The 24142-nt window shown below is 51.7% G+C and overlaps 1 protein-coding gene across 7 annotated transcripts in view; it reads left to right on the top strand.

The window, feature by feature from the left end:
- Window positions 1–516: 516 nt before the first annotated feature.
- BOLL (boule homolog, RNA binding protein) overlaps window positions 517–24142 on the top strand; it is a 64190-nt gene continuing 40564 nt past the window's right edge. For 3 of the 7 annotated variants that reach the window (XM_038749294.1, XM_038749290.1, XM_038749296.1), the window contains exons 1-8: window positions 517–619; window positions 5617–5760; window positions 10360–10451; window positions 15106–15160; window positions 17031–17106; window positions 20080–20207; window positions 21062–21133; window positions 23245–23292. In XM_038749294.1, coding sequence (XP_038605222.1) covers window positions 599–619; window positions 5617–5760; window positions 10360–10451; window positions 15106–15160; window positions 17031–17106; window positions 20080–20207; window positions 21062–21133; window positions 23245–23292 — 636 coding nt within the window. In that variant the 5' untranslated portion in view covers window positions 517–598. Of the gene's footprint in view, window positions 620–1547; window positions 1624–1979; window positions 2203–5616; window positions 5761–10359; window positions 10452–15105; window positions 15161–17030; window positions 17107–20079; window positions 20208–21061; window positions 21134–23244; window positions 23293–24142 lie in introns of those variants that run through there. The other 4 variants (XM_038749293.1, XM_038749295.1, XM_038749292.1 and 1 more) reach the window with 3 other exon arrangements.

Raw genomic sequence — 24142 nt, 5'->3', positions numbered from 1 at the left:
CCTACCCAACGGCGGGCTCACCGTCTAAAAGTGGGAGACGGAGAACAAAACCAAACATACTAACAAAATCAAATAAATAGAATAGATATGTACAAATAAAATAAATAAATAAATAGAGTAATAAATATGTACAAACATATATACATACATCAATATGTATACATATATATGCGCGCGCGCCCCCTACCGTCCGCTCCCGCGAGCGCCCCTACCGTCCACGTGCTTGTGCCCCCTCCCGTCCTCCCCCGCGAGCGCCCCCTCCCGTCTGCCCCCGCGAGCGCCTCCCCCCTTCCGGCCCCGCGAGTGCCCCCTCCCGTCCGCGCGCACGCGCCCCCGCCCATCCAGCCCCCAGAGCGCCCCCTCCCGTCCGCCCCCGCGAGCGCCCCCTTCCATCCGCGCGCACGCGCTGTGCCCCTGGGGCCCCCCGGGGGACGGAGGCGCCGTGCGCGCCCCCCAGCGGCGGGAAGCCCCGGCCTCGTCCCCCGGCTCGCCCGCCCTTGCTGTCCGCCGTCCCGGGCTGCCGTCCTCGCGGCCCTTGGGGTGGGGGAACACCCGCCCCCCCCCCCGGCTCCGGACGACGGCTTTTCCGCGGACGGCGATGGAGGCGGAGGCCGGGACGGTGAGTAGCGCCCCCCGGTGTCCGGACGAGGAGAGGGGTGGGGGGGTCTCGGGGGAGGGCCCAACGGTCCTCCGCCCGGCACGCGGCGGGCCCGCATTTCCCGCCCAAACTGCCGGTGCCGTTGGCGCGAGGAGCGGGAGGGGGGCGGGGCCTCTGAGGGAACCGCCGGAGCCCGCCGCCCACCAATCAGCGCCCGCCGCGCTGGGGCGGTTCCTCGCCCCTCCCCACTCCGGGACTCCGCGGGCCGCGTGACGGGGAGAGGTGGGGCCCTCGCGCGTGCGCGGAGCGAGCGCCGCGTGAGGGTGGGGCCCTCGCGCGTGCGCGGAGCGGGGACCGCGTGAGGGGTGGGGCCTCTGAGGAAACCTGCCCTTTGGTGCCTCGAGCCGCCGGAGCCCGCCGCCCACCAATCAGCGCCCGCGACGCTGGGGCGGTTCCTCGCCCCTCCCCCCTTACCCCCCGGCACTCTGCGGGCCGCGTGAGGGGCGGGGCCCTCGCGCGTGCGCGGAGAGGGGGCCGCGTGAAGGGTGGGGCCGCGTGAGGGGCGGGGCCCTCGCGCGTGCGCGGAGCGGGGGCCGAGTGAGGGGCGGGGCCTCTGAGGAAGACTGCCCTTGGGCGCCTCGAGCCGCCGGAGCCCGCCGCCCACCAATCAGCGCCCGCGACGCCGGGGAGGTTCCCCGCCCCGCCCCCCTCAGCCCCCCGGCACTCCGCGGGCCGCCTGAGGGGCGGGGCCCTCGCGCGTGCGCGGAGAGGGGGCCGCGTGAAGGGTGGGGCCGCGTGAGGGGCGGGGCCCTCGCGCGTGCGCGGAGCGGGGGCCGTGTGAAGGGTGGGGTCGCGGGAGGGGCGGGGCCCTCGCGCGTGCGCGGTGCGGGTCCGCGGGAGGGGCGGGGCCTCTGAGGAAACCTGCCCTTTGGCGCCTCGAGCGCCCGGAGCCCGCCGCCCACCAATCAGCGCCCGCGACGCTGGGCGGTTCCTCGCCTCTCCCCCCCAGTCACATCGCGGGCCGGGTGAGAGGGCGAAGCGGGGCCCACGCGCGTGCGCGGAGCGGGACTGCGTGAGGGGTGGGGGCCCTCGCACGTGCGCGGAGCGGGGGCCGCGTGAGGGGCGGGGCCTCTGAGGAAACGTGCCCTTTGGCGCCTCGAACCGCCCGGAGCCCGCCGCCCACCAATCAGCGCCCTCGACGCTGGGGCGGTTCCTCGCCCCTCCCCCCTCACACCCACTCGCACTCCGTGGGCCGCGTGAGGGGAGGGGGCCTCGCGCGTGCGCGGAGCGGGGGCCGCGTGAGGGGCGGGGCCTCTGAGGAAACGTGCCCTTTGGCGCCTCGAACCGCCCGGAGCCCGCCGCCCACCAATCAGCGCCCGCGAACCTGGGGCGGTTCCTCGCCCCTCCCCCCGGCACTCCGCAAACCGCGTGAGAGGGCGAGGTGGCGCCCTCGCGCGTGCGCGGAGGGGCGGGGCCTCAGAAAACGAGCCCTTTGGCGCCTCGAACCGCCCGGACCCGGCCGCCGACCAATCAGCGCCCGCGAATCTGGGGCGGCTCCTCGCCCCTTCCCCCCCGGCACTCCGCGAACCGCGTGAGGGGGCGAGGTGAGGCCCTCGCGCGTGCGCACAACGGGGGCCTAGTGTGAGGTGGGGCCCTCGCGCGTGCGCGGAGCAGGGGCCGCGTGTGGGGAGGGGCCCTCGCGCGTGCGCGGAGCGGGGGCCGCGTGAGGAGAAGGCGACCCCCCACCCCCTTGACACGACAGGCCCCCCGACTCGACGGTCACGTGACGTGGGCCCCTCCCCCCCTGACATTCAGTCGTATTTATTGAACGCTTACCATGTGCAGAGCACTGTACTAAGCGCTTGGGAAGTGCAAGTCGATTTGTTAGGCCCCCTGACATGGCGGTCCCCCTCACGCGAGGGGTCCTCTCACCCGACGGTCACCCTGACATGGTGCCCCCCCCCCCCCGACGTGGGGGTGCCCTCCCATGGTGGTCATCCCACCATGGCAGGCACCCTGACGTGGCGGTCACCCTGATGTGAGGGACCGCCTCACACAGCGGTCACCCCGACATGGTGGCCCCTCTGACGTGAGGGCCCCCTCACATGGTGGTCAGCCCAACATGGCAGCCCCCCCATCATGGCAGGCACCCTGCCGTGGGGACCCCCCTCTCACTCGATGTCTCCCCGACATGGCGGTCACCCTGATGTGAGGAACCGTCTCACACAGCAGTGGCCCCCCTGACGTGAGGGCCCCCTCACATGGTGGTCAGCCCAACATGGCGGCCCCCCATCATGGCCGGCACCCTGCCGTGGGGACCCCCTCTCACACGATGTCACCCCATCATGGCGGTCACCCTGATGTGAGGGGCCGTCTCACACAGCGGTCACCCCGACATGGTGGCACCCCTGACGTGAGGGCCCCCTCACACGGTGGTCAGCCCAACATGGCGGTCCCCCCATCATGGCAGGCACCCTGCCGTGGGGACCCCCTCTCACACGATGTCTCCCCGACATGGCGGTCACCCTGATGTGAGGGACCGTCTCACACGGTGGTCACCCCGACATGGTGGCCCCCCTGATGTGAGGGCCCCCTCACACGGTGGTCAGCCCAACATGGCGGCCCCCCCATCATGGCAGGCACCCTGCCGTGGGGACCCCCTCTCACACGATGTCTCCCCGACATGGCGGTCACCCTGATGTGAGGGGCCGTCTCACACAGTGGTCACCCCGACGTGAGGGCCCCCTCACATGGTGGTCAGCCCAACATGGTGGCCCCCCCCATCAAGGCAGGCACCCTGACGTGGGGACACCCTCTCACACGATGTCACCCCAACATGGCGGTCACCCCGACGTGAGGGCCCCCTCACATGGTGGTCAGCCCAACATGGCGGCCCCCCCATCAAGGCAGGCACCCTGACGTGTTGGTTACCCTGACGTGGGGACACCCCCTCACACAATGTCACCCCGACATGGCAGCCCCCCCGATACGGCATGCCCCCCGATGGTCGTCACTTGATGTGGAAGGTCCCCCCGACATGGCGGTCTCCCTGACATAGGGCCGCCCCCGACATAGCAGTCACCCTGACGGGAGGGACCCTCTCACGGGGTGGTCACCCCAACATAGCAGGCCCCCCCCATGTGGCAGTCACCCCGACCCGGCGGCCCCTCTGCCATAGCGGGCACCCTGACGTGGTGGTCGCCCCAACAGGGTGGCCCTACTGACGTGGGGGCCGCCTCACACGGCAGTCATCCCGACATGGCGGCCCCCGACATTGCAGCCACCCTGACGTGGTGGTCACTCTGGGGTGGGGGCCCCCCTGATGTGAGAGGACCCCCACCTTCACATGATGGTCACCCTGACTTGAGAGCTCCTCTCACGTAGCGGCCCCCCGAAATGGCAGGCACCCTCACATGGCGGTCACCCTGATCAATCAATCAATCGTATTTATTGAGCGCTTACTGTGTGCAGAGCACTGTACTAAGCGCTTGGGAAGTACAAGTTGGCAACATGTAGAGACAGTCCCTACCCAACAGTGGGCTCACAGACTAAAAGGGGGAGACAGAGAACAAAACCAAACATCCTAACAAAATAAAATAAGTAGAATAGATATGTACAAGTAAAATAAATAAATCAATAAATAGAGTAATAAATATGTACAAACATATATACATATAAGCAGGTGCTGTGGGGAAGGGAAGGAGGTAAGATGGGGGGATGGAGAGGGGGACGAAGGGGAGAGGAAGGAAGGGGGCTTACCAAATACTGTAATTATTATTATTATTACTTGACTGCTGTGTGACCTTGGGCAAGTCACTTCACTTCTCTGGGCCTCAGTGACCTCACCTGGCAAATGGGGATGGAGCCTGTGAGCCCCACGCGGGACAGGGACTGTGTCCAACCCGATCTGCTTGCATTCACCCCAGCGCATAGCACAGTGCCTGGCACATAGTAAGCACTCAGTCAATCAGTCGTATTTATTGAGCGCTTACTGTGTGCAGAGCACTGTACTAAGCGCTTGGGAAGTACAAATTGGCAACGTATAGAGACAGTCCCTACCCAACAGTGGGCTCACACTCGAGTACCATAATCAAAAGTTAACAAGGATGGCCACAGTCCCTGGCCCGCATGGAGCTCACACTCTTATCCCAGATCCAGATCATCATCAATCATATTTATTGAGCGCTTACTGTGTGCAGAGCACTGTACTAAGCGCTTGGGAAGTACAAGTTGGCAACATATAGAGACAGTCCCTACGCAACAGTGGGCTCACACTCGAGTACCACAATCAAAAGTTAACGAGGTTGGCCGCAGTCCCTGTCCCGCATGGAGCTCCCACTCTTATCCCAGATCCAGATCATCATCAATCGTATTTATTGAGCGCTTACTGTGTGCAGAGCACTGGACTAAGCGCTTGGGAAGTACAAGTTGGCAACGTATAGAGACAGTCCCTACCCAACAGTGGGCTCACAGTCTAAAAGATCCCACAGTTTCGTCCAGCTGTCCCCCCCCCCCCCCAATCCCAACCCCACTGCTTGGAATTCCGGTCCAGGCTTCTGGAAGAGGTCACGCACATTTCCCCTCCACCAGCTCCCTTCTGGATCCTCCCAACAATTGGGTTTTTTTTTTCCTTTTCGCTTCCCCATGACCAGGCTCCCCAAAGTCACTTGCGGCCCTCTCCCTACCAGCCCTGATGTCTCTCCCTCTCTGCAGCCTCACACCTCCTCCTGCCCTCAGGATCAATCAATCCATCAATCGTATTTATTGAGCGCTTACTGTGTGCAGAGCACTGTACTAAGCGCTTGGGAAGTCCAAGTTGGCAACATATAGGGATGGTCCCTACCCAACAGTGGGCTCACAGTCACAGACAAAAACAGCGCGAACCAAGCAATAGCTCCACGTCGCCTTGGCAGCCAAACTCTTGCTTGTCGAATCGTTTCCGACCTTGTCTCTCGTTTGCGCCGTAACCGTTAACCCGTCTGACCTTGAGATTATATCAAAGGCATTTTATCTTGCAGCCAGCAACTAATGAGATGCAAATGAATTCCCTGTCGCCGTCCCCCATCCCTGCATCTCCTGGGCCGTTCAATAATCCCACCAGCGCCCCGAGGTTCGGCACCGTGATCCCTAATCGCATCTTTGTGGGAGGAATCGATTTTAAGGTATTCGAAAACTTGTTCTGAATATAGGCCTTAAAGTTCATATTAAATAATGATGGCATTTGTGAAGAGCGATGGTATTTGTTAAGCGCTTACGATGTGCCAACCACTGGAGGGGGGGGGGGATATAAGCAGGTAATCAGGTTGTCCCACGTGGGGCTCACGGGCTGCATCCCCGTTTTACAGATGAGGGAACCGAAGCCCAGAGAAGTGAAGTGACTTGCCCAAGGTCACACAGCTGACAAGCGGAGGAGCTGGGATTGGAACCCACGACCTCTGACTCCCAAACCCGGGCTCTTTCCATTGAGCCACGCTGCTTCTCTGTGAAGTGTGCTCTTAACTACTTGTAGAGCGGCGGTTCATAGGTTGGAGCAGCGTGGCTGAGTGGAAAGAGCCCTGGCTTGGGACTCAGAGGTCGTGGGTTCTAATCCCGCCTCCGCCACTTGTCAGCTGGGCGACCTTGGGCCAGGAACTTCACTTCCCTGGGCCTCAGTTCCCTCATCTGTAAAATGGGGATGAAGACTGGGAGCCCCACGCGGGACAACCTGATAACCTTGTATCTACCCCAGCGCTTAGAACAGTGCTTGACACATAGTAAGCGCTTAACAAATGCCATCATTATTATTCCCAGCGAGGTATAAAGCAATGCAGTCTCCCCAGTGCTTTGCACACACTAAGAGAAGCAGCATGGCTCAGAGGAAAGAGCCCGGGCTTGGGAGTCAGAGGTCATGGGTTCTAATCCCGGCTCTGCCACTTGTCAGCCGTGTGACCTTGGGCAAGTCACTTAACTTCTCTGGGCCTCAGATCCCTCATCTGTAAAATGGGGTTGAAGACTGTGAGCCCCATGTGGGACAACCTGATTACCTTGTATCCCCCCAGCACTTAGAGCAGTGCTTGGCACATAGTAAGAGCTTAACAAATGCCATCATCATTAGTATTATTATTAAGAGCTAGATAAAAACGAATGAATGAGTGAATGAAGGCTTTCTGCTCCTACAGAGAGGGGGGAGGATAATGGGGCCATTATCCAGTTATCTCCCACCCAACTTTCTGGAAAAATGGGTTCCAGAAGGGAAATAAGGGGTGATAGTGCGTCTGGAAATAAGGGATGATCGTGGGTCTTCCAACAATCTCAAGTAGGAGGCACGGATGTGTGATGTGAGAGATATTTTCCCGAACAATCCAACAGAATTCCCAGTGGAAAAAATGGCTCCCTCTTTAACAGGAAAAAGAAAAACCCTCAGGACACTTGTGGGAGGAGCTGGATACCGTAGGGCGGAGCACAAACGGATGACCTTTTCCCACCGAAATAAAGCCAGCTGTTTGATTCTTGTAGTCCCTGAATCGGATCCAGGGACATTTCTAAGGATTGGCCAGTTTCTACCGTAAATATTAGAGATTTCTGGTTCCATCTAAACGTGGCCTGAGATTCTTCCTCTGTCACTATTTTGGTAAATCCCGGGAAGAGGCGATGGAGCAAAAGGTCCTAAAATTGAGGAAGGCGTTTATGAATAACGGGGACTCATCTATCCAGCATTCCCCTCCTATGTGACAAAAGCATAAATTGAGCTAACGTGTCCCTTCCTCTAAAGGGGCAGTTTAGATAACTTGATCTCTGCAGCAGGGGCCAGACACCGAATCTAATACGGAAATAGAAGACGCCCTGGGAGAAAAGGGAAGGTGTAAGAAATAACTAAACACCCCCTCCTTTTCCCGCCTTGCCTCTGGAGACAATTTCTCTTCTTGGAAGCAGTGACTTCGCTTCTTCTGCGGTAGTAAACACGAAGGAGGAGATAGTCACCCTTTAGAATGAGGTTGTAAACAACCACCCTCACCCTAACCCCTTCCCTAAAGTAATAATCAATCAATCAATCAATCAATCAATCAATCGTATTTATTGAGCGCTTACTGTGTGCAGAGCACTGTACTAAGTGCTTGGGAAGTACAAGTACAAGTACAATATTATCGTTGAGGTGTCCCTGGGAAGACAGAAGGGTTAGGGCACTTGTTTGGAGAAAAGGTTAGCGCTTAGTACAGTGTTTTGCACGCAGTAAGGGCTCAATAAATATGATTGAATGAACAGCGTCCTTTTTTTATGGACTGACGAGGCCAATCTTGGTTCTGCTCCCCATACTGGGGAAGGGGAGAGGAGAGACAGAGAGGGAGAGACAGAGAGACCTCTCTCTTCAGTCTCTGGCCTACCTTTGGTCCCCCTGAATGAAGGATTCCTGTCCTAAAGCTCCTCTCTTCTTCCCATTCATTCATTCACTCATTCAGGCATATTTATTGAGCTCTTACTGGGTGCAGAGCACTGTAGTAAGCGCTTGGGATAGTACAGCACAACACTAAACAGTGATATTCCCTGTCTACAATGAGCTGACAGTATAGACCGGAGGAGATAGACATCAATGCACATAAATCAAATGACAGATCTGGCCATAAGTGCTGGGGGCTGGGAGGGGGGAAGAACAAAGGGAGGAAGCCCGTCCCATCACCTCTCTCTCTCTCTCTCTCTCTCTCTCTCTCTCCCCCTCCTCTCTCCTTTCTCTCTCTCTCTCTCTTTCTCCCTCCTCCCCTTCCCTCCCTCCTTCTCTCTTTCTCCCTCCTTCCTCTCTCCCTTCATCTCCTCTCTTTCCCCCTCCCTCCTTTTCTTTCTCTCTCCTTCCTTCCCCCCCTCTTTCTCCCTCCTTCCTCTCTCCCTTCACCTAATCTCTTTCTCCCTCCCTCCCTTTCTTTCTCTCTCCTACCTTTCCTCCCTCCTCTCTCTTTCTCTCTCCTTCCCTCCCTCCCTCTCTCCCTCCTATCTCTCTCTTTCTCCCTCTTTCCCTTTCTCTCTTCTTCCTTCCCGCCCTCTCTCTTTCTCCCTCCTTTCTTCCTCCCTCCTCTCTCTTTCTCTCTCCTTTCCTCCCTCCCTCCCTCTCTCTCCCTCCTTCCTCTCTCCCTTCATCTCTCTCTTTCTCCCTCTCTCCCTTTCTCTCTTCCTCCTTCCGTCCCTGTCTCTTTCTTCCTTCTTTCTTCCTCCCTCCTTCTCCTCCTCTCTCCTTCCCTTCCTCCCTCTTTCTTTCTCCCTCCTTCCTCCCTCCCTTTCTTTCTCTCTCCTTCCTTCCCCCTCTCCCTTTCTCCCTCCTTCCTCTCTCCCTTGATCTCCCATTCTCCCTCCCTCCTTTTCTTTCTCTCTCCTTCCTTCCCTCCTCTTTCTCCCTCCTTCCTCTCTCCCTTCATCTAATCTTTCTCCCTCCCTCCCTTTCTTTCTCTCTCCTTCCTTTCCTCCCTCCTCTCTCTTTCTCTCTCCTTCCCTCCCTCCCTCTCTCTCCCTCCTTCCTCTCTCCCTTCATCTCTCTTTCTCCCTCTCTCCCTTTCTCTCTTCTTCCTTCCCTCCCTGTCTCTTTCTTCCTTGTTTCTTCCTCCCTCCTTCTCCTCTTTCTCTCTCCTTCCCTCCCTCCCTCTTTCTTTCTCCCTCCTTCCTCCCTCCCTTTCGTTCTCTCTCCTTCCTTCCCCCTCTCCCTTTCTCCCTCCTTCCTCTCTCCCTTGATCTCCTCCCATTCTCCCTCCCTCCCTTTCTTTCTCTCTCCTTCCTTCCCTCTCTCCCTCTTTCTTTCTCCCTCCTTTCTCCCTCCCTCCTTCTCCTCTCTCTTTCTCTACCCTTCCCTCCGTCCTCTTTCTTCCTCCCTCCTTCCTCTCTCCCTTCATCTCCTCTCGTTTTCCCTCCCTCCCTTTCTTTCTCTCTCCTTCTTTTCCTCCCTCCTCTCTCTTTCTCCCTCCTTCCTTCCTCCCTCCTCTCTCTTTCTCCCTCCTTCCTTCCTCCCTCCTCTCTCTTTCTATCTCCTTCCTTCCCTCCCTCCCTCTCTCTCTCCCTCCTTCCTCTCTCCCATCATCTCCTCTCTCTTTCTTCCTCCCTCCCTTTCTTTCTCTCTCCTTCCTTCTCCCTCTTCCTTTCTCTTTCTCCCTCCTTTCTTCCTCCTCCTCTCTCTTTCCCTCTCCTTCTTTCCCTCCCTGCCTCTCTCTTTCTCCCTCCTTTCTTCCTCCTTTTCCTCTCTTTCTCTCTCCTTCCTTCCATCCCTCCTTCTTTCTCCCTCCTTCCTCAGTTTTTTCATCTCTCTCCCTTCCTCTCTTTCTTTCTCTCTCCTTCCTTCCCTCCTTCTCCTCCCTCTTTCTCTCTCCTTTCTTCCAACCTCCCTCTCCTCTCTTTCTCTTTCTTCTTCCCTCCCTCCTTCTCTTTCTCCCTTCTTCCTTCCCTCCCTCTCTCTTTCTCCCCACCTCCTCCCTCTCTCTCCCCCAACTTCCCCACTCCCTACCTGCCCCTAAAGCGGTCAGTGGAAACAGATGCCCTGCTGAAGTGGGCTTCAGATCATCAGTGTCCCTAAGGAGGGAAAAACGAATGGGATGCCTAGAGTTTCTCTGGTTGCATTTTTAGAAAAGAAAGAAGTGACATGACCAAAATTAATTATAGATGTCTTTGCTTCTTCTAAGTACTGGGCTGTTCATGGTTTTGGCCGTTGTTTAAAACACCTCATTTTGTATTTTAATCCTGGGCGTAGCCGTTCTCGTAATCATTTGGATGTAGAGTTAACACTTCTTAATGTTTGGTTTTCCTTCTATCAGACTAATGAGAGTGACTTGAGGAAATTTTTTGCCCAGTACGGCGCAGTGAAAGAAGTGAAGATTGTAAATGACAGAGCGGGCGTGTCGAAAGGGTTAGTACAATTGCCAAAAACGCACTTTATTTTTGTGACTGTATTTTATGTCCTAGTAATGTTCGTATAAAAATACAGTTTCTCATTGTAAAATAGATAAATACAAAAATACTGTATATGTGTAAATAATCTATAGGTAGAGTTGTATCTAAATATAATATATAATGACGTGATCATAAATAATAAAATATATAAATATTGTCCACAATCTAGCCAGGCAAATAGCAGCCTAGGGGAGTTGTTTGTAGTTGGGGGTTTGGGTTTTTTTAATGTCATTAATAATAATGATAATGATGATGATGGTATTTGTTAAGCACTTGCAGCGTGGCTCAGTGGAAAGGGCCCGGGCTTTGGAGTCAGAGGTCATGGGTTCAAATCCTGGCTCCACCGCTTGTCAGCTGTGTGACTTTGGGCAAGTAATTTCACTTTTCTGGGCCTTAGTTACCTCATCTGTAAAATGGGGGTGAAGACTGTGAGCCCCCTGTGGGACAACCTGATCATCTTGTTAAACCCCCCCCCAGTGCTTAGAACAGTGCTTGGCACATAGTAAGTGCTTAATAAATGCCATTAGTAGTAGTAGTAGTAGTAGTATGTGCCAAGCACTGTTCTAAGCACAGGGGTAGATGCAAGGTGATCAGGTTGTCGCACGTGGGGCTCATAGTCTTAGTCCCCATTTTACAGATGAGGGAACTGAGGCTTAGTACAGTGCTGTGCACACAGTAAGCGCTCAATAAAAACAGTTGAATGAATGAGTGAATGCGGCACAGGGAAGTGAAGTGACTTGCCCAGAGTCACACAGCTGACAAGTGGCAGAGCCAGGATTCGAACCCACGACCTCTTTTCCTCACTCTTATTCAAAAATCCATCTGCCTGTCATTTTCTCCCAAACTTCTGGTCCCTGTTCACCCCTGAAGAAGGTGGCAGGACATTATACTGTGAGAAAATGAGAGGATTCCTGTTCTAGACAGCTGGTTACGGGCAGGTTACGTGTATCTCCCAAGTGCTTAGCCCAGTGCTTTGCACATAGTAAACGCTCAATAGTTCCCCTTCATCGGTTGATAGAGTGGCCAGAAGCAAAACCAAAGCGGTAGCCAAGAGTCCCTTCATCAGTGGAACAAAGAAAGCTCCCCTCCTCCAGGAGGCCTTCCCAGACTGAGCCCCCCTTTTCCTCTGCTCCTCTGCCCCTCCCCATCGCCCCGACTCCCTTCTTCTGCTCTCCACCCATCCCTGCCCCATATAATTTGTGTATATATGTACATACTTATTATTCTATTCATTTTATTAATGATGCATATATATCTCTAGATTTATATTGATGCTGTTGACTGTCTACTTGTTTCGTTTTGTTGTCTGTCTCCCCCCTTCTAGACTGCAAATCCGTTGTTGGGTAGGGACCGTCTCTATCTGTTGCCAAATTGTAATAATAATAATAATAATAATGGCATTTATTAAGCGCTTACTATGTGCAAAGCACTGTTCTAAGCGCTGGGGAGGTTACATCATCATCATCATCAATCGTATTTATTGAGCGCTTACTGTGTGCAGAGCACTGGACTAAGCGCTTGGGAAGTACAAATTGGCAACGTATAGAGACAGTCCCTACCCACCAGTGGGCTCACAGTCTAAAAGGGGGAGACAGAGAACAAAACCAAACATATTAACAAAATAAAATAAATAGAATAGATATGGACAAGTAAAATAAATAAATAAATAAATAAATAGAGTAATAAATATGTACAAACATATATTACATCTATACAGGTGCTGTGGGGAAGGGAAGGAGGTAAGATGGGGGGGATGGAGAGGGGGGCGAGGGGGAGAGGAAGGAAGGGGCTCAGTCTGGGAAGGCCTCCTGGAGGAGGTGAGCTCTCAGTAGTAGTTACAAGGTGATGAGGTTGTCCCACGGGGGGCTCACAGTCTTCATCCCCATTTTACAGATGAGGTCATTGAGGCCTAGAGAAGTGAAGTGACTTGCCCAAAGTCACACAGCTGACAGTTGGCGGAGCTGGGATTTGAACCCACGACCTCTGACTCCAAAGCCCGGGCTCTTTCCACTGAGCCATTCCAAGCGCTTAGTCCAGTGCTCTGCACCCAGTAAGCGCTCAATAAATACGACTGAATGAATGAACGACAGGATTGGGAGTCAGGACACACCAGGTTCTAAACCCCGGGCTGCCACGAACTTGCCGTGTGACCTTGGCCAAGTCACTTAACTTCCCCCTAACCTCATCCGTAAGTCAGTGGATGGTACTTACTGAACACGGAGTGTGTTCAGAGCATTGTAATAATGATAATGATAATAATGGTATTCGTTAAGCGCTTACTATGTACGAAGCACTGTTCTAAGCGCTGGGGAGTTTACAAGGCGATCAGGCTGTCCCACGGCGGGGCTCACAGTCTTAATCCCCATTTTCCAGATGAGGGAACCGAGGCCCAGAGAAGTGAAGTGATTTGCCCAAAGTCCCACAGCTGACAAGTGGCAGAGCCAAGATTAGAACCCACAACCCCTGACTCCCAAACCCCTGCTCTTTCCACTAAGCCACACGCTGCTTCTCCAAAAGTCATGGGTTCTAACCCTGGCCCTGCCACTTGCCTGCTGCGTGACCTTGGGCAAGTCACTTCACTTCTCTGGGCCTCAGTGACCTCATCTGGAAAATGGGATTGAGACCGTGAGCCCTGCGTGGGACAGGGACGGTGTCCAACCCGATTTGCTTGTAAGCCCTTAAAAAATACTATTATTATTATTGTTATTATTATCCCAGTTGACTCCGCTCTGGGGTAGATGCCAGACGATCATGTTGGACACAACTCCTGTACCATGTGGGGCTCGCTCAGAGGAAAGAGCCCGGGCTTGGGAGTCAGAGGTCGTGGGTTCGAATCCTGGCTCCGCCACTTGTCTGCTGTGTGACTTTGGGCAAGTCGCTTCACTTCTCTGGGCCTCAGTTCCCTCATCTGGAAAATGGGGATTAAGACTGGGAGCCCCATGGGTGCAGTGTGGCTCAGTGGAGAAGAGCACGGGCTTTGGAGTCAGAGGTCATGGGTTCGAATTCCGGCTCCGCCACATGTCTGCTGTGTGACCTTGGGCAAGTCACTTAACTTCTCTGAGCCTGTTACCTCATCTGTAAAATGGGGATTAAGACTGTGAGCCCCATGTGGGACAACTTGATCACCTTGTATCCACCCCCAGCGCTTAGAACAGTGCTCTGCACATAGTAAGCGCTTAACAAATGTCATCATTATTATTATTATTATGTGGGACAGTCCGATCACCTTGTATCCCCCCAGCCCTTAGAACAGTGCTTAGCACATAGTAAGTGCTTAACAAATGCCATTATTATTATTATTATTATTATTATTAATCCCCATTAATCCCTGGCTCCGCCACCTGCCTGCTGGCCTTGACCTTGTATTTATTACTCTTTTTATTTATTTATTTTATTTGTACATATTTATTCTATTTATTTTATTTTGTTAACATGTTTTGTTTTGTTGTCTGTCTCCCCCTTCTAGACTGTGAGCCCGCTGTCGGGTAGGGACCGTCTCTATGTGTAGCCGCCTTGTACTTCCCAAGCGCTTAGTACAGTGCTGTGCACACAGTAAGCGCTCAATAAATACGATTGAATGAATGAATGAAAGTCATTGCCCTTCTCTAGGCCTCATTCATTCATTCAGTCGTATTTATTGAGCGCTTGTACTGAGCGCTTGGGAGAGGACAGTGCAACAATAAACAGACCCATTCCCCACCCACAACGAACTTAGACTGTGAGCCCAATGTTGGGTAGGGACCGTCTCTCTATGTTGCCAACTTGTCCTTCCCAAGCGCTTAGTACAGTGTTCTGCGCACAGTAAGCGCTCAATAAATCCGATTGATTGATCACCTGGCAAATGGGGATGAAGACTCTGACCCCTGTGTGAACCGTGGAGGGCATCCAACCTGACTGGCCTGTATCTACCCCAGCGCTTCGAACAGTTCCCGGCACTGTAGTAGGCGCCTAATGAAAGCCAGCGAAAGAAACCAAAGCAAGAAAAAGAAAATAGCAGCCAGACCAAGGGGGCTTGGAGCTCGGGAGCCAGGAAAGACCTCAGCCGGGAAAACCGGTTCCGAAAAAGGTTTAATTACAGCCAGCTGTCTTTTGGCTGCTAAAGCGTAGGAAAAACTCCAGGCAGCCCAAGGCTCACATTTGCCTATATTTGGTAGGGAAAACTCATCATCAATCGTATTTATTGAGCGTTTACTGTGTGCAGAGCACTGGACTAAGCGCTTGGGAAGTACAAATTGGCAACATCTAGAAACAGTCCCTACCCAACAGTGGGCTCACAGTCTAAAAGGGGGAGACAGAGAACAAAACCCAACATACTAACAAAATAAAATAAATAGAATAGATGTGTACAAGTAAAAGAAATAAATAAATAGAGTAATAAATCTGTACAAACATATATCCATATATACAGGTGCTGTGGGGAAGGGAAGGAGGTAAGATGGGGGGGATGGAGAGGGGGACAAGGGGGAGAGGAAGGAAGGGGCTCAGTCTGGGAAGGCCTCCCGGAGGAGGTGAGCTCTCAGCAGGGCCTTGAAGGGACTCCCCCTTTGTTTAGTGAAATATAAAAATCGTGTGGTACTTTGAGATTAAAATCATTTCTGTCCTTTATTTAGGTATGGCTTCATCACTTTTGAAACACAGGAAGATGCCCAAAAAATTTTACAAGAGGTAAGGAGAAAACCGTAGTCATTTCTCCACTCTCTGTAGTTTTTTGCGCCAGGACAGCGATGGTCCTTAAAGAATTCTGGGAATTGGCGTTCCCAGGCAGCAGGTGGGACAAGAATAAGTTTCCTGCTCCTCCTTCCGTCCCTTGACCTCAGTCCCACTTTCACAGAAAGACCCATCATTTTGACAACCACTCAGTCCCTCATTCAGTCGCATTTATTGCACACGTACTGTGTGCAGAGCACTGTACTTAGCGTTTGGAAAGTGCAATTCAGCAATAAAGAGAGACAATCGCTCCCCATTCATTCATTCATTCAATCATATTTATTGAGCGCTTCTGTGTGCAGAGCACTGTACTAAGCGCTTGGGAAGTACAAGTTGGCAACATATAGAGACGGTCCCTACCCAACAGCGGGCTATGTCCATATCTTTCATTTATTTCTTTCTATTCATGTCTTTCTCCCCCTCTAATAATAATAACGATGGTATTTGTTAAGCGCTTACTACGTACAAATAATAATAATGATGGTATTTGTTAAGCACTTACTATGTGCAAAGCGCTGTTCTAAGCGCTGGGGGGGATACAGGGTGATCAAGTTGTCCCACATGGGGCTCACAGTCGTAATCCCCATTTTCCAGATGAGGGAACTGAGGCCCAGAGAAGCAAAGTGACTTGCCCAAAGTCACTCAGCTGACAATTGGCGGAGCCAGGATTTGAACCCCTGACCTCTGACTTCTAGACTGTGAGCCCACTGTTGGGTAGGGACTGTCTCTATATGTTGCCAACTTGTCCTTCCCAAGCGCTTAGTACAGTGCTCTGCACACAGTAAGCGCTCAATAAATACGATTGATTGATTGATTGATTGATTGACTCCAAAGCCCGGGCTCTTTCCACCGAGCCGCGCTGCTTCTCTAGACTGTCAGCTCTCTGTGGGCAGGGAATGCGTCTGTTATATTGTTCTAGTGTCCTCCCCCAAGCGCTTAGTACAGTGCTCTGTGTGCAGGAAGCCAATAAGTACCATCAACTGACTCTGCACCCGGTAAGCACTCAATAAATATGATTGATTGGCGTGTGAGCTCATTATGGGACAGGGAATGCATCCAATCTGATTGACTGGTAGCTACCCCAGTGCTTAGAACAGTGCTCAGCACATAGTAAGCGCTTAATAAATACCATAATTATTATTTACTATTATCATTACCTGTCTAGACTGGGAGCCCACTGCTGGGTAGGGACCGTCTCTATATGTTGCCAACTTGTACTTCCCAAGCGCTTAGCCCAGTGCTCTGCACACAGTAAGCGCTCAATAAATACGATTGAATGAATGTGTCAGTACGGGGGAGGTACAAGTTAATTAGGTCGGACGCAATCTTCTTCCCTCCTAAGGCTCACAGTCGAAGTAGGAGGGAGGATAGGTATTGAATCCCCATTTTACAGTTGAGGAAACTGAGGCACAGAGAAGTGAAGGGACTCACCCCAAGGTCCCAGAGCAAGCAGTTGGTTGGGATGGGAACCCAGGTCCTCTAATTCCCGAGCCAGGGCTCCTTCCCACTAGGCAACGCTGCTTCCGAGCGATTCGGGTAATGGAGTAAGAAACGGCTTTGAAATTAATTAGAAAAGCAAATGATAGAATAAAAGCAATAAAGGCGATCGGGACAAACGCGCCGTAAATACCAATGATCGATTGAGTGCGGGAAGGGAACGTGTCCGCCAACTGCGTTGGATCGGACTCTCCGAAACGCTCAGTATAGTGTCCGCACACAGTAAGTACCATCGAGTGACCGATTGACTGACTGGGGGAGTGATTGAGTTTGGGGAACGACGCAGCTTTTTATAAAGACAACATTTTAAGGGGCTTTTGTCTTGTCTTAGGCCGAAAAGCTGAATTATAAGGATAAGAAACTGAACATTGGTCCCGCAATAAGAAAACAGCAAGTAGGGATTCCTCGTACGTATCGCGTTTTATGCAGTTTTCGGGCCTGTCGTCTCTCTTCTCGTTCGAACCGTGAGAAGGGCCTGTTAATAATAATAATAATAATAATAATGATGATGGCATTTGTTAAGCACTTACTATGTGCAAAGCACTGTTCTAAGCGCTGATATACTTAACAATTTAATTCTTATACTTAACAACTTAACAACTTAACTTAATACTAAGTATTAAGTATAACCTAATACTAAGTATTAAGTACTAACTTCCTTCCTTCCCCTCCCCCTCGTTCCCCCTCCATCCCCCCATCTTACCTCCTTCCCTTCCCCACAGCACCTGTATATCTGTATATATGTTTGTACATATTTATTACTCTATTTATTTATTTATCTTACTTGTCCATATCTATTCTATTTATTTTATTTTGTTAGTGTGTTTGGTTTTGTTCTCTGTCTCCCCCTTTTAGACTGTGAGCCCACTGTTGGGTAGGGACTGTCTCTATATATTGCCAACTTGTACTTCCCAAGCGCTTAGTCCAGTGCTCTGCACACAGTAAGCGCTCAATAAATACGATTGATGATGATGATGATACTAACTTAATACTAAGTATTAATACTAACTTAATACTAAGTTGTTTGGCTCCCAGGGAGGCGGAAATGGAGAATCAAGCGACCATTGGCTTTCTCTTTCTCCTCTCCAGCTCTGGAGTAGGCTAGAGTTATCTGTTAAGCGCTTACTATGTGCCAGGCACTGTACTAAGCGCTGGCGTGTGTACAAGCTAATCAATTTGGACACGGTCCCTGTCCCCCATGGGGCTCCCAGTCTCAAGCCCCATTTTACAGATGAGGTTGCTGAGGCCCCGAGACGTGAAGTGACCTGCCAAAGGCCACACAGCAGACAAAAGGCGGAGGCGGGATTAGAACCCAGGTCCTTCTGGCTCCCAGGCCCGGGCTCTAGCAACTAATAAATAATAATAATAATAAATAATGATGGCATTTATTAGGTGCTTACTCTGTGCAAAGCACTGTACTAAGCGCTGGGGGAGTTACAAGGTGATCAGGTTGTCCCACGGGGGGGGCTCCCAGTCTTCATCCCCATTTTCCAGATGAGGGAACTGAGGCCCAGAGAAGTGAAGTGACTGGCCCAAAGTCACCCAGCTGACAAGTGGTAGAGCCGGGATTTGAACCCATGACCTCTGACTCTTCCCGCTGAGCCACGCTGCACTGTTTCTCAGGTGGCCCTCCACCTACGGCTTTGACCATTTCATCCCACGAGGAAGGACCCCGCTCTGAAATGTATTTCTCGGAACAGTAGAAGCGGCCTGGCTTAGTCGGTAGAACCCCGGGCTTGGGAGTCAGAAGGTCCTGGGTTCGAATCCCACCTCCGCCACTTGTCTGCTGTGTGACCTTGGGCGAGTCACTTCAATGGGCCTAGTTACCGCATCTATGAAACGGGGATTGAGACTGTGAGCTCCATGTGGGACAGGGACTGTGTCCAACCTGATTTGCTTATATAATAATAATAGTAGAATTGGAGGAGCTGCTGCGGCTCAGTGGAAAGGGCCCGGGCTTTGGAGTCAGAGGTCATGGGTTCAAATCCCGGCTCTGCCAACTGCCAGCTGTGTGACTTGGGGCAAGTCGCTTCGCTTCTCTGGGCCTCAGTTACGTCATCTGGAAAATGGGGATTAAAACTGTGAGCCCCTCGTGGGACAACCCGATCACCTCGTAACCTCCCCAGCGCTTAGAATGGTGCTTTGCACGTAGTAAGCGCTTAACAAATACCAACATTAGTAGTAGTAGTAGTAGTAGTAGTAGTAGTAATTGTGGTATTTATTAAGCGCTTACTGTGTGCCAGGCATTGTCCTAAGCACTGGGGTGGATACAAACAAATCAGGCTGGACACGGTCCCTGCCCCACATGGGGCTCGTAGCCTCAATCCCCCATTTTACAGGTGAGGTCACTGAGGCCCGGAGAAGTGAAATGACTTGCCCAGGATCACACAGCGGCTGAGCCAGGATTAGAACCCGTGGCCTCTTGACTCCCTAGCCCATCCGCCATCATTCATTCATTCAGTCGTATTTATTGAGCGCTTACTGTGTGCAGAGCACTGGACTAAGCGCTTGGGAAGGACAAGTTGGCAACATCTAGAGACGGTCCCTACCCAACAGCGGGCTCACAGTCTAGAAGGGGGAGACAGACAACAAAACAAAACACATTAACAAAATAAAATAAATAGACTATGTATAAATAAATAGAGTAATAAATATGTTCAAACATATATACATAGACATATGCACATCATTAACAAAATAAATAGAATAGTAAATGTGTACAAGTAAAATAGAGTAATAAATCTGTACAGATATATATACAGGTGCTGTGGGGAGGGGAAGGAGGTAGGGCGGCATCCACTACTCCATGCTGCTTGTATCCACCCCAGCGCTTAGTGCAGTGCCTCGCACATAGTAAGCGCTTAATACTACTACTAATAATAATAATGTTGGGCATTTGTTAAGCACTTACTATGTGCAAAGCACTGTTCTAAGCACTGGGGGGATACAAGGTGATCGGGTTGTCCCGCGTGGAGCTCACAGTCATCATCCCCATTTTACAGATGAGGTCACTGAGGCTCCGAGAAGTGAAGTGACTTGCCCAAGGTCACACAGCAGACATGTGGCGGAGCCGGGACTCGAACCCATGACCTACTTCTATTTATTTTATTTTGTTAGTATGTTTGGTTTTGTTCTCTGTCTCCCCCTTTTAGACTGTGAGCCCACTGTTGGGTAGGGACCGGCTCTAGATGTTGCCAATTTGTACTTCCCAAGCGCTTAGTACAGTGCTCTGCACATAGTAAGCGCTCAATAAATACGATTGATGATGATGATGATGATCTCTGAGTCCAAAGCCCGGGCTCTTTCCACTGAGCCACGCGGCTTCTCCGTTCAAATACCGTTACTACTTTTATTCTTATTAATTAAGTTTCTTGTTTTAGGCTCCAGTCTAATGCCAGCAGCCGGAACAATGTACTTGACGACTTCCACGGGCTACCCCTACACTTACCACAACGGCGTGGCTTATTTCCATACTCCCGAAATGACTTCAGCGCCGCCACCTTGGCCCGTAAGTAATCATAATAATTAACAATAATTACGGTATTTGTTAAGTTCGTTAAGCGCGTACTCTGTCCCGGGCACTGGACTAAGCGCTGGGGAAGATACAAGCCATTCGGGTTGGACAGAGTCCCTGTCCCATGTAGGTCTTCATCCCCGTTTTACAGATGAGATTCATTCATTCATTCAATCGTATTTATTGAGCGCTCACTGTGTGCAGAGCACTGGATTAAGAGATGACTAATAATAATAATATTTTGGTCTTTGTGAAGCACTTACTATGCGCCAAGCGCTGTTCTAAACACTGGGGTAGATACAAGCTAATCAGATTGGATGGAGCCCGTGACCCGCATGGGGCTCCCACTCTCAACCCCCATTTAACAGATGAGGTAATGGAGGCCCAGAGGTCACGGGTTCAAATCCTGGCTCCTCCACTCGTCAGCTGGGTGATTTTGGTCCAGTCACTTCGCTTCTCTGGTCCTCTGTTCCCTCATCTGGAAAATGGGAATGAAGACCGTGAGCCCCCCGTGGGACAACCTGATCATCTGGTAACCTCCCGAGCGCTTAGAACAGTGCTTTGCACATAGTAAGCGCTTAATAAATTGCCATCATTATTATTATATTTATTATCAAGAGGGTTTACTTTATCGGTTTTACCCCATTTGGGGAGGATTCGCATTATGATTCTTTTGCCTGAAACCGTGACTGTCTTCAAGTTTAAGATTGGTTTAACAGTGCTCTGCACATAGTAAGCGCTTAACAAATGCTATTATTATTATTATTATTGTTATTATTATTATTATTATTATTATTATTATTATTATTTCCCCGCTAACGGTATCTAATTCTTTGTCTTTCTCCCAGTCGCGTTCTCTCTCCAGTTCTCCTGTGGTGGTTGCCCAGCCTGTGTATCAGCAACCTGCATATCATTATGAGGTAAAGATCCGTAGGTTGGGAAATTAAATAATAATAATAATAGTGATAGTGGTGGTATTTGTTAAACGCTTAATATGTGCCAGGCACTGTACTTAGCACGGGGGTCGATACAAGCTAATCAGGTTGGACGCGGTCCCCGGCCCTCGTGGGATTCATGGCCTTCATCCCCATTTGACAGAGGAGGGAACTGAGGCCCAGAGAAGTGAAGTGACTTGCTCAGGGTCACACAGGAGACAAATGCCAGACTTGAGTTTAAAACCCACATCCTTCTGACTCTGAGGCCCAGGTTCTGTCATTCATTCATTCATTCATTCATTCATTCATATTTATTGAGCGCTTACTGTGTGCAGAGCACTGGGCTAAGCACTTGGGAAGTACAAGTTGTCAACATATAGAGACGGTCCCTACCCAACGAGGGGCTCACAGTCTAGAAGGACTGTGAGAAGCAGCGTGGCTCAGTGGAAAGAGCCCGGGCTTTGGAGTCAGTGGTCATGGGTTCAAATCCCGGCTCCGCCAGTTCTCAGCTGTGTGACTTTGGGCAAGTCACTTAACTCCCCTGTGCCTCAGTTACCTCGTCTGTAAAATGGGGATTGACTGTGAGCCCTCCGTGGTCAACCTGATCACCTTGTATTCCCCTCCAGCTCTTAGAACAGTGCTTTGCACATAGTAAGCACTTAATAAATGCCATTATTATTATTATTAGAAGGGGGAGACAGACAACAGAACGAAACAAGTAGACAGGCGTCAATACCATCAGAATAAACAGAATTATAGCTGTATGCACATCATTAATAAAATAGGGTAATAAATATGTACAAATATATACAGGTGCTGTGGGGAAGGGGAAGGGGGTAGGGCGGGGGGCGATGGGGAGGAGGAGAGGAAAGAGGGGGGTCAGTCTGGGAAGGCCTCCTGGAGGAGGTGAGCTCTCAGGAGGGCTTTGAAGGGAGTAAGAGAGCGAGCTTGGTGAGGAGGGAGGGCATTCCGGGCCAGGGGGAGGACGTGGGCTGGGGGTCGACGGCGGGACGGGCGAGAACGAGGCCTAATGGGGAGGAGATTAGCGGCAGAGGAGCGGAGGGTGCGGGCTGGGCTGGAGAAGGACAGAAGGGAGGGGAGGGAGGAGGGGGCCAGGGGATGGACAACCTTGAAGCTGACAGGAGTTTTTGCTTGATTCGAAGGTTGGCAGGCAACCGCTGGAGATTTGTGAGGAGGGGAGTGACATGTCCAGAGCGTTTCTGTACAAAGATAATCCGGGCAGCAGACTGAAGCGGGGAGAGACAGGAGGATAATAATAATAATAATAATAATAATAATAATAATAATAATAATAGTAGCATTTGTTAAGCGCTTACTATGTGCAAAGCACTGTTCTAAGCACTGATGGGATGGGATGGGAGATCAGAAAGGAGGCTGATGCAGTATCAATCAATCAATCAATTGTATTTATTGAGCACTTACTGTGTGCAGAGCACTGTACTAAGCGCTTGGGAAGTCCAAGTTGGCAACATATAGAGACAGTCCCTACCCAACAGTGGGCTCACAGTCTAAAAGACTGATGCAGTAATCAGCCACTATCCACTAGGCCACTGTGCTTCTTCCAAAGTCCCTAAACCTCTCAAAGCCACCTTTCCTAGAAAGTCCGAGAGAGGCCCAAAGTGATATTACACCAAATGTTCCTGCCCTCGGCTTCCTATCTCTTTTATATTATTATGGTATTTGTTAAGCGCTTACTGTGTGCCAGGCACTGCACTAAGCGCTGGGGTAGATCCAAGCTAATCAGGTTGGACACAGTTCCTGTCCCACGTGGAGCTCACCGTCTTAATCCCAATTTTACAGATGAGGGAACTGAGGCACAAAAAAGCAAAGTGACTTGCCTGAGGTCACACAGCAGACAAGTGGCGAAGCCGGGATTAGAACCCAGGTCCTTCTGACTCCCAAGCCCGTGGGTTTCAAGCCCCTTTGTTCCCCAGAAAGGACAGCACGTTAAGAATGAGTCAAGTACAGCACGTTAAGAATGAATCAAGTACAGCGTTTGGGTTTTATTTTTAGGCAAATGTCTTAGAGGTCATTTTTATTCCCTCTGACCCAAGAAAATCCCATTTCACTTTTAGGCACCAGCCCAGTATCTTCCAGGACAATGGCCGTGGGGTATTCCTCAGGTAAACCATATTTTTTTTGTCCTTTTGACCTCTGAATTTCTTGCACCGTAAATGAGAGAGTGAACCCGAGGCCATTGGTGGAGCCCTGCTGGCAGATAAAAAGGTTGGGTTTGTAATAATAACAGTAATGATGGTATTTATTAGGCGCTTACTACGTGTCAGGCACCGTACTAGGCGCTAGGATGGATACAAGCAAATCGGGTTGGACACAGTCCCTGTCCCACATGGGGCTCACAGTCTCCATCCCCCTTTCCCCATGAGGTAACGGAGGCCCAGAGAAGTGAAGTGACTTGTCCAAGGTCACGCAGCAGACACGTGGCGGAGTCAGGATTAGAACCCAGGTCTTTCTGGCTCCCGGACCCGGGATCTATCCACTAATGGTGACATTCATTAAGCGCTTACTATGTGCAAAGCACAGTTCAAAGCGCTGGGGAGGTGACAAGGTGATCAGGTTGTCCCACGGGGGGCTCGCAGTCTTAATCCCCATTTTCCAGATGACCGAACTGAGGCCCAGAGAAGTGAAGTGACTTGCCCAAAGTCACCCAGCTGACAAGTGGCGGAGCCGAGATTAGAACCCATGACCTCTGACTCCAAAGCCCGTGCGCTTTCCACCGAGCCGCACCGCTTCTCCTAGACCACACCACCTCTTGATCATTTGTCCGAACCTTCGCAAGTAGAAGCAGCGTGACCTAGTGACGAGAGCCCGGGCTTGGGAGTCCAAAGTCGTGGGTTCTAATCCCGGCTCCGCCACTTGTCTGCTGAGTGACCTTGGGCAAGTCACTTCATCGTCATCATCAATCGTATTTATTGAGCGCTTACTATGTGCAGGGCACTGTACTAAGCGCTTGGG

This window comes from Tachyglossus aculeatus, chromosome 7, assembly GCF_015852505.1.
Source record: "Tachyglossus aculeatus isolate mTacAcu1 chromosome 7, mTacAcu1.pri, whole genome shotgun sequence".
NCBI classification, from domain to species: domain Eukaryota; kingdom Metazoa; phylum Chordata; class Mammalia; order Monotremata; family Tachyglossidae; genus Tachyglossus; species Tachyglossus aculeatus.
Note: the sequence above shows the minus strand (reverse complement) of the source record. Positions and strands in the feature narration are given on the sequence as shown.